General features: G+C 39.2%; 1 protein-coding gene across 1 annotated transcript; it reads left to right on the top strand.

The window, feature by feature from the left end:
* Positions 1-7,784, top strand: rp9 (RP9 pre-mRNA splicing factor). The gene is made up of 6 exons (XM_036566421.1): positions 1-350; positions 608-638; positions 1,036-1,165; positions 2,798-2,889; positions 3,220-3,281; positions 6,720-7,784. The coding sequence occupies exons 1-6, from the start codon at positions 202-204 to the stop codon at positions 6,916-6,918; spliced, it is 663 nt and encodes a 220-aa protein (XP_036422314.1). The 5' UTR covers positions 1-201; the 3' UTR covers positions 6,919-7,784.
* The last annotated feature ends 1,181 nt before the right edge of the window (positions 7,785-8,965 follow it).

Genomic DNA, 8,965 nt, shown 5'->3' on the forward strand with positions numbered 1-8,965 from the left:
CTTTGAAGCGCCTCTGTAGGACTCTTACTGTGACACACGAGGGCCACCCCAATTCACCCGGAAGCGAATAGCAGGCTATTAACTTTCCAGCGCCTCAGCTGAAACTGTGGGAATCTGTATTTTATTTATGTTAAAGCATTAAACTGTATTTCAGCGATACTGAACATTTATACATACAGTAAACACACAAACCCGACTGCAATGTCAGACAGAAAGCGGCGCAGAGAGCATCACGAGGAAACACGCGAGAAAAAGAAGCACAAAGACTCAAAACAGGACGAGGAGAAATACCACAAACAAGCTGCGAAGCTCAGCCAGGAGGTGCAGAAGATAAAGCATGTGGAGACTTTGTAAGTTAGGAGGCTGCATTAACTGGTTAAAGGCTTTCTGAGGTTACATGTCGGTAATAATTTCCCCTTTGGGCTTAGCTGGTTATCTGTGCGCTGCTGAAAGTCTCTTGTGGATGATGTTACGGAACTGTCAGTAACAGTAACAGCCACTCTCAGCACAGATTAACTGTTAATATATTTAAATCCAGAAACTCTAAAATTTAGCAACGTGATGTTTCGTTACAGAGCACATCTTTATCATCTGTTTTTCTTTTCAGCTATGAAAATCCTCCCCCTGGACTTATAAAGGTCTGTAGTTGTCTGAAATTATTATGAACGTGTGCTTTCTATGTATAATAAAGTCTGTTGTTTTTATTTTATTATTTTTTTTCCCATTACATCTGCACTTAAAAAAGATGGTCCTTCAAGAGTTCTTTAGTAAAGGCTGTGGTTCTAACCATGAAATCTATATAGAACCATTTGCATGCATAAATGGTTCCTTAGATTGATGGAGAATGTTTTATATATGGTTCTTTATAGGACCAAAAGGGATTCTTCTATTGTTACGTGCTTGACATCGTGGTTCTAAATAAAACCATTGCCTTTAATAAAGAACTCTTGAAGAACCATCTTTTTAAGTGTGTAGCTAACTCAGTTTTATGTCATGGGGATGTTGAATATTATGCTCAGCAGGCTGGTTTTGCAGGAAGAAGAATACAGACCTGAAGACTGTATTCCTGATGCTCCTGGTAATGAGGATGCCAGGAATTTCTTGGCTCATGCGCCCACCAAAGGGCTATGGATGCCTCTGGGGAAGGAAGTGAAAGTCATGCAGTGTAAGTAAGCTGTCAGACGTCTCTGTCATTTCCCTGCTAAGATAAAAGAAGAGGCGGTATAATAAGCTGTGAGCATAGGTTGGAAAACTAAGACAAAACTAAACTAAGATGAAAGAGACTGTTTCTCATTTGTACCTCGTTTACAAGTGAGCAGGAACCTTCCTTCCTCCTTTTTTTGGCAGCGTTGATTAAATTTAAACACAGAACCCTTTGGTGGGACAATAAATCAAAGTGTGGGAGAGTTTAATAGGCATACAAACAACTGCTCAGTGGTAAATGAGGTAAGTTTGTCTTCTTGTCAAGATGAGTAAATTGAAGTCCCTTAGCACCACCTTCAGGCCAGGTGGTGTCACTTTTGTCCAAGCAGTTATGAATTGACTCTTTAGCTTTGTCCCAATTAATGTACTTGCGGTCCTGAGGCTGTAGGGTGTCCCATTTCAGCTTTCAAAGTGGCACTCACAAGCACTTTATGCACACTTATTGCGGTCTTTGGCAAGGTCTTCATTGACACGTGCTGAGCAGTGGCCTTTTACCCAGAATTCCCTGACATACAGGCTAGTACCAACCAGAATGGATGGGTTTGTTTGCAGCTGCCTGATCAACATGCCAGAGAAGAGGACTTTCAGAGTTGAGTTAAATACATTGTTTATTTATTTGTCTTGTCATCGAGCTGCATTATTATTATAATCTGAATTTAGCTATGGGTGGAGAAGACAAGTGATGAATTCAAGGGCCCATTTTATGGAAAAATGAATTTTCATCACTTCTTGTAAAATAAGAGCTTTATGTGGTGCACAAACAGTGTTCAAAATGTATTGTTTAGTTCCCAGTGTATACAGTCCATATATGGAAACAAAGGTGCCAAAACAACCTGTTTTGATTTCACTGTTTTCATGATGGCACAAAAACCAGTGCATTTACATAAAACCCACCTATTCAGCCTACAGCAGTTTAGCTCTGCCCATTCACATATAAGTTATAAGTACTGTTTCAGCCCAGACTCTTTTTTGAATCAAACACAATACGAGACGATCAGTCAGAACAGAGGTCAATCACATATATCAGTCTTAAAGACACAGCAACAAAAATAACCTGTTTTAGTTCTAAGGGATAAAGAGAGGCTTGAAATGGTCATGTAAATATGACTTTTTGGTATGCAAAGTACACACAAATGTGGTAAGTGAACCTCATGGTAAAATATAAAGTATACGAAAAAGGATTTTGTCCCTTTCAAAAGGAAAAAAAGAAAGAGCACTACTTATAACATTGCCAGGTACAGGACATGCAGAGTCTGCATGTCCCAGGAGTCTGTCCCAAATGCATGCATTTAAACCTAGTGTCGTTCAAGCAGAGATGACCAAGCTAAGGAAATAGTACTCGTTTTTTATTCCAGTAGTTTATACCTGTTTTTAAATTATTTTCAGAGGTGAGGAGGATTCAGTGTGAGCTGTTATTTACTCAATAAAAGTCAGTAAATGGGACTATAAAAATGAAGTGGGCCTTGCTTAATTTTGTTTTTGCAGACAGGAGGTCAAATCATGTCATGTACTGTCTGAAATCTTAGGGAACTCTGTGCCTCTAATGATTCCTTCAAATAAGGAGACTATTAGAAGGGTCTTGTGTGTATTTTAGGCTGGAGATGCAAGCGTTATGGCCACAGGACTGGTGACCGAGAATGCCCTTTCTTCATCAAAGGAAACCAGAAACTGGAACAGTTCAGGGTGGTGAGTGTCCTGGCAAAGTGTTACCAACATTTAATGTCCAAACACGTACTGCTTAATGGTGGTCTTATGTATAGTATTGTTGCTGTTGTAAGATAACTGGACCTAATTTCTCCAAGTTTTAAACCTCATTATTAGGTTTATTTATATCAGCACATGTGTGTGTGTGGGTGCTCTCATAACAGTCTTTAGGCACATACTAAGTTCACATTAATTATTTAGAAACTAAGAAAGGAAAATGCATATAAAGAGTTTAACATTTATAGTACCTTTCATGCTTTTTAAATACTTTTCATGAACTACTTTAATATTAAACCAGTTATTTGCTTGCAGGCACATGAAGACCCAATGTATGACATCATTAGGGAAAACAAACGCAATGAAAAAGAGACAAGGTAAATTTCCCTACTCTGTCTTTCATGCCATGACATTAGAGATGACATTAGATTACTTAATGGTAGTTTTTGGAGTACAGTGATCAAGGACATTAAGTGCAATTAGAGCAATAATTTATTTGAAGTAATTCAGAAGTAGCGTAGTGTGTCTCACTTTAATCTATAAACCAACAAAGCTCTATGTCTTTGTCCAAATCACCAAATTACACATTCCAGAATCTGCAAAACAAGACTATACATGGCGAGAGAAAACATTCAAATTCAAATACATTCAACTACAGTGCGTTGGAAGGGGTTAGTCAGATATGGTCTGTTCATTTAAACGGAAATTATCCATTATGGTTCATGCAGATTATGCCTTTTAAGTAATCTTACTTCAATTTGAATAGTTACTGCCTGCGTAAGAATCAGTTATGTGATTATAAAGTGGTACAAGATTTCCTTTCCTGCACATACTTTATAAATGCTTGTTCTGTATTTTGCTGTATCAGGGCAGCAAAACAGCATGTAGCTCAGACAATTATGTAACTATTCAACATGCTGTAATTATCATCAGCTATGTAATGACGTTTTACTGCTGTTATAAAGGGCTAATTAGTTACTGCTGGGGGAGTAGTAAACTTTCAGCTGGCCATGGAGTTGATTTTAGTCTCTAATTTAGTCTCCAGTAGAGGAGCATTACTTTACCCTCTTTCAGGCTGCATAGTGTCTGGGTGGCTGAGTGGTGTCTGTTACATTTTTGACAGTTTTGTTTTAGCCTTTTTTTTCTGTAATTGTTTGGCTTATGGGCATTATGAAATTGAGGAATCTAACAAATCACCTCCTATCTCTTTGAGGTTTTATACTTATTAAGCTCAAGCAGTGTGAAAAATACATTTCTTCTTAAAGATTTTAAATAATGTAGCTCTTCAGAGATACTTGACTGATTTTCAGCAGCATGTCGGAAAACAAGAAAAGTCTTGTTAAAAATCCAGAGTTGAAAAACAGATTTGAGCGGCTTTGGAACTGATGCAACCATCTCAGCATGAAGAGAAACAAATCAATGGGAGTGAGGCAGTGTGTGAGCGGGGGGCGGCTGCTGTGCTGTTCCCAGGGATACAGGCCTCTAGGAGAGGATATGGACTCTCTGAAGAACAAGGCTCCACTGATAAATTCTTAATAGAGTTTTAGGACTGCATGGGAAAGGCTGTTTTGAAGTCGGCTGTATTTTGTACCTTGTGATGTCAACATATGCATATCCAAGTTAATTCGTGTTTTGATTCAGAGAGCATGGCAAATTGATTTTTGGTAGCTTCGTTCACAAACTGTACTTGAACGGGTTGGCTTAGAAAATGTGATAACTACTTTCTTACTCCTCATATATTCAGCTCAGGTCTATTGATGTGACCAGTTGGCTGTATGTTCATTCACTATCAGAACAACTCGAATCACATTCTTTGAGTTTTTTTTTTATAGCATTCTAAACTACATTTAAAATAACATTATACCAAAATGTGGGGATCTTGTTGGTGTGGTAGATGCAGCAGAGCAGCTCCTGCATTGGACTGTTGGAACAAAACCTTGTATATCCAAAAGAGGAACTTCACAGAAGATAAAAAACTTTAAGTTGTAGTTTAAACTTTTAGTTTTTAGTTCAAGTAAAGATAAAATAAATTTCTGTTGATCAGTTTGTCTTGAAATTTTGATGCAGTGAAAAGGGCAGCTGGCATTTCCAAATTATGTAAAAAAATGAAAACTGACGACAATGGAGATACTCAGAAAGTCGAGATAGTGTTCTTTGAATTCAGTGTATGATGTCAAATTAACATGGCTGCTCACAGTCCATAGTAATAATAGTAAGTTTATTTATAGAGCATTTTTCATACAAATGGTAGCTCAAAGTGCTTTATAGACAGGTGACAAAGCTTAACAGTAATAGAGGAATCTATAAGTATTAAATTAAAATCATATAAAGCAGTGACAGATTAAATGTAAAGATGGATAAATACCAAAAGAAACATAGTTTTAATTAAGCGCTAAAATAAAAATGCGTTTTCATGTTACTTAAAAGTGTTTACTGAGCTTGCCTGTCTAATAAAAGTTGTAATTGAGTTCCACAGTTTAGAAGCATAACAGAAAGAGTCTCTCTATGTTCTCTGTATTTTACAGAAGGTATCTGCAAAAGGCTGGTATCTGCAGATCTAAGATTACATGTTACAAATAAACAGACAGACATTCTGTGAGGTACGCGGGTGCTTCAAGGTCACTTAGAGCCTTAAAAAACTAGTAGCAGAACAGAAATCTATCCTAGATACAGGTAGCCAGTGCAGTTCTTTCAAAACAGGGTTGATATGGGCTGTCCTTTTTGGTTTTGTTAGGATCTGTGCTGATGCAGTTTGTTTGAGTTGTAGAGAATGGATTGTTTTCTTACAGTAAAAGGGCATTACAATCGCTCTGCTTGAAACAAATGCATTAACAAGTTTCTCTGCATCAATCTGAGACAGAAAAGGCAGAACGTTAGTAATATTTTTCAAATAATAAAAAGCTCCTTAATTAACTGCATTTACATGCCAGATAAAACAGCGCAGGGTTTGTACTTCAGGTTTGGTATACAAAGCAAAAGAGCCTAAAGTCTTTCTTGGAATTTTAGATCCAAGAGTTATTATTTCAGTTTTTTCTTGTTCTACCTGTAGAAAATTTTGTGGCGTCCACTGAGAAATATTTCATACACAACTAGTACACCTGTGAGCAGAGTCTTGGTTTTCAGAGGGAATGGAAATGTACAATTGCGTGCCATCAACGTAGATGATGTAAACAATGTAGTGATGTTATCTAGCGGTACCATGCACAAAGAGAAAAGCAAAGGCCATAAAACTGAACCTTGTAGGACTCCACAAGAACTGTTGCACTTTTTTGATGACTTCCTATTTAAACCACTCAACTGTACCACTTCTCTCATTTGAAAAGAGAATTTGCTGTACATCAGTCAACACAGTAGTCGGTTAAATCCATAATGTTGTCTGAGAAGTTATGATTAATGTTATATTGCTAACTTTATCTGGCTAGCTTGTTCTAACAGTACTTGCTTTCATGGAGGCGTCCATGTTTTTCACACTTTTTATATCGAACCTGTGGTTGAAAAGGCTGAAAATAATTCTGCACTCCAATTGACCTAATTCCTACTTTCCTATCAGTCAAATGTAGCATTAATCCTGTTCCTGGTGACCCACAGCATTGCATAGTTTCAGTTATTCCTTCACTCAACACTCCTGATCCAACTCATCATCCGATTAGGAGCTAGATCAGGTGTGTTGGGGCAGGAAATAAAGTTGTCATTTTGACATAATTTTCTTTGTCAACGACTAATTGACTTTCTCAGCTATTCTTTGCAGCCCTTGGAGGGCAAACTAATCTTTTCTCACAGACATGTGTTGATCCTATGTTGTCTCCTCTGTACAGGATCCAGCAGCTGAGGCAGCTCCTGCAGGACACCACGTCTGACTCGGACTCCACGTCCAGCTCCTCCTCCTCCTCCTCTGACCACACCCACAAGAAGAAGAAGAAAAAGGAGAAGAAGAAAAAGGAAAAGAAGAAGAAGAAGCAGCGCAAGAAGAAGAAGAAGCACAAGTCGAAGAGTCATGACGATGGCTCAGACTGAGAGGGGAATGCTAGTGTTGATGTCTTTGTTGGGAGATGAGAAGAGGTGTTTCCAGAAGCAGCTATAGAATCTATAGAGACCTCTGCTAGACCTCTAATTTGCCTCGACCCTTCCCCCCCTTAGCCTGCTGGGTGCTCCCTAAAGCTAATTAATAATGCATACAGGCATTTCATTCCCTCTGTCAACAGGGATGGTCTGCTTATGTGACATCTCCATCAGCTCCCCCCATAGCTGGATCATATTAGCATGTATGTGCCTCAGGCTTAAGACTGTCCTTGCCTGATGATGAAGTAGAATCTGTATTGAATGGATATGTTTTGAATGTTGCTTTATTTTGTAATAGCATTGCATCGATTTCTTTTTGAATGTTTTGTACGGTTGCCAGGAACAAGATTGAGCTAAAGCATAGGCTAAAAAAAATTGGTTATTGGCACTGCAATGTAACCCAAGACTAGGCCTAATCCATATATGGCAGGCATGTCAAACTGGGGACCTTCTGGGCCAAAGTGCTGTGAAGATTAGTGTTTACCCTCATCTAATGCTCTGAATTCAGTTCTTGAAGGCCTTGCTAATTAGCTGATGAGCTGAATCAGGTGTATTTAATGAGGCAGCGTGATGAAGTCTGCAGTGTTTTGGCCCGCAAGGACTGGAGCTTGACACACGTGATGTACGGGAAGACAGCCCTATGTGTTTTGTAAAGTGGTTAGTGAAATGATTGTGGAACTCTTTGTAATAAAATGGTTCCATAGGTTGTGAGACAGCAGCATGCAAATGCCCGGAAAGTGTATTAATGCTGTACTGCTGTAAAGTTATTCATTCATTCATTTGAAGTGACATTATTAAACACATTTTCAGTGTTTCATTCACTTTCTGTCTGATCTTTGGTTAAAGGAATATCTCAAAGCTAACTTGCTAACAAAATTTATTTTCTTGCTTTTCAGAGCACTTCAAAGTTTCATCCGCTCCATAAACACTTTCCACACAGCTCAGTGTTTGTCATGAGACAAAATCACACTCTTAAGGCTTGTGTGTCAAACACAAGACCCGCAGGCCAGATCAGGCCTGCAACACAGTCCTATCCAGCCTGCAAAATTATTTTAATTTCCTATTAATATTAGCTTGTTTCACAATGCACTGCACCACAGTCCCCAGCATGCACTGCAACGTAACATGCTCCGACTCTCCAACCCCAACAACAGTATATGGGACGGTGGTTACAACTTAGTCCAACACAATTCTACACAGCTCCACACCAGTCACATCACCTAACAACTAACAGCAGTTTAGCCAAAATAAAGACTTAATATCAGCTCAGCAGCTCAGAAATTGAGCCCAAGTGTTAATGAACTTGCAGCAAAGAAAAGGTTTTTATGTAACTTTTAATGTAAGTTAATAAAATATTATTTGATTTCTTTCCCCTGGATAATTTTGGAGCTTGTCTATTGGTCCATTCTTCATGAAATTTAGACACAATGTTAAGGACAGCTGCTGTTGGCAAATGATGTAGAAAAATCAAAAAGTAAATTTTGTGGGCGGCACGGTGGCGTGGTGGGTAGCGCTGTCGCCTGGTTTCGATTCCCCGGCCGGGCAACCAGGGTCCTTTCTGTGTGGAGTTTGCATGTTCTCCCCGTGTCTGCGTGGGTTTCCTCCAGGTACTCTGGTTTCCTCCAGGTACTCTGGTTTCCTCCCAGAGTCCAAAGACATGCACTGGAGATGCTAAATTGCCCCTAGGTATGAGTGTGTGAGTGACTGTGTATGTATGTCTGTCTGTCTGCCCTGCGATGGACTGGTGACCTGTCCAGGGTGTATCCTTCCTCCCGATGATGGCTGGGATAGGTTCCAGAACCCCGTGCGACCCAGAAGGAGAAGCGGCTTCGAAGGTGTGTGTGTGTGTGTGTGTTTGCATAGTGGAGATATGGATACTAAGCTGCAAAAAGAGCCCATTTTGAGTTCACAGTGTCTGTGATGACATGAAAACAAATGCATGTACAAATGTCTGTGTATCTGATCCTACACATTGAAGCTCATGTAGGAGTTATAAGGAGCA

This window comes from Colossoma macropomum, unplaced genomic scaffold (assembly GCF_904425465.1).
Source record: "Colossoma macropomum unplaced genomic scaffold, Colossoma_macropomum, whole genome shotgun sequence".
Classification (NCBI taxonomy): domain Eukaryota; kingdom Metazoa; phylum Chordata; class Actinopteri; order Characiformes; family Serrasalmidae; genus Colossoma; species Colossoma macropomum.

Coding starts and splice junctions, on each gene's coding strand:
- rp9 (XM_036566421.1), top strand. CDS start 202: ATGTCAGACAGAAAGCGGCGCAGAGAGCATCACGAGGAAACACGCGAG. Junction 2,890..3,219: donor AACTGGAACAGTTCAGGGTG/GTGAGTGTCCTG, acceptor ATTTGCTTGCAG/GCACATGAAGACCCAATGTA. Junction 3,282..6,719: donor CGCAATGAAAAAGAGACAAG/GTAAATTTCCCT, acceptor TCCTCTGTACAG/GATCCAGCAGCTGAGGCAGC.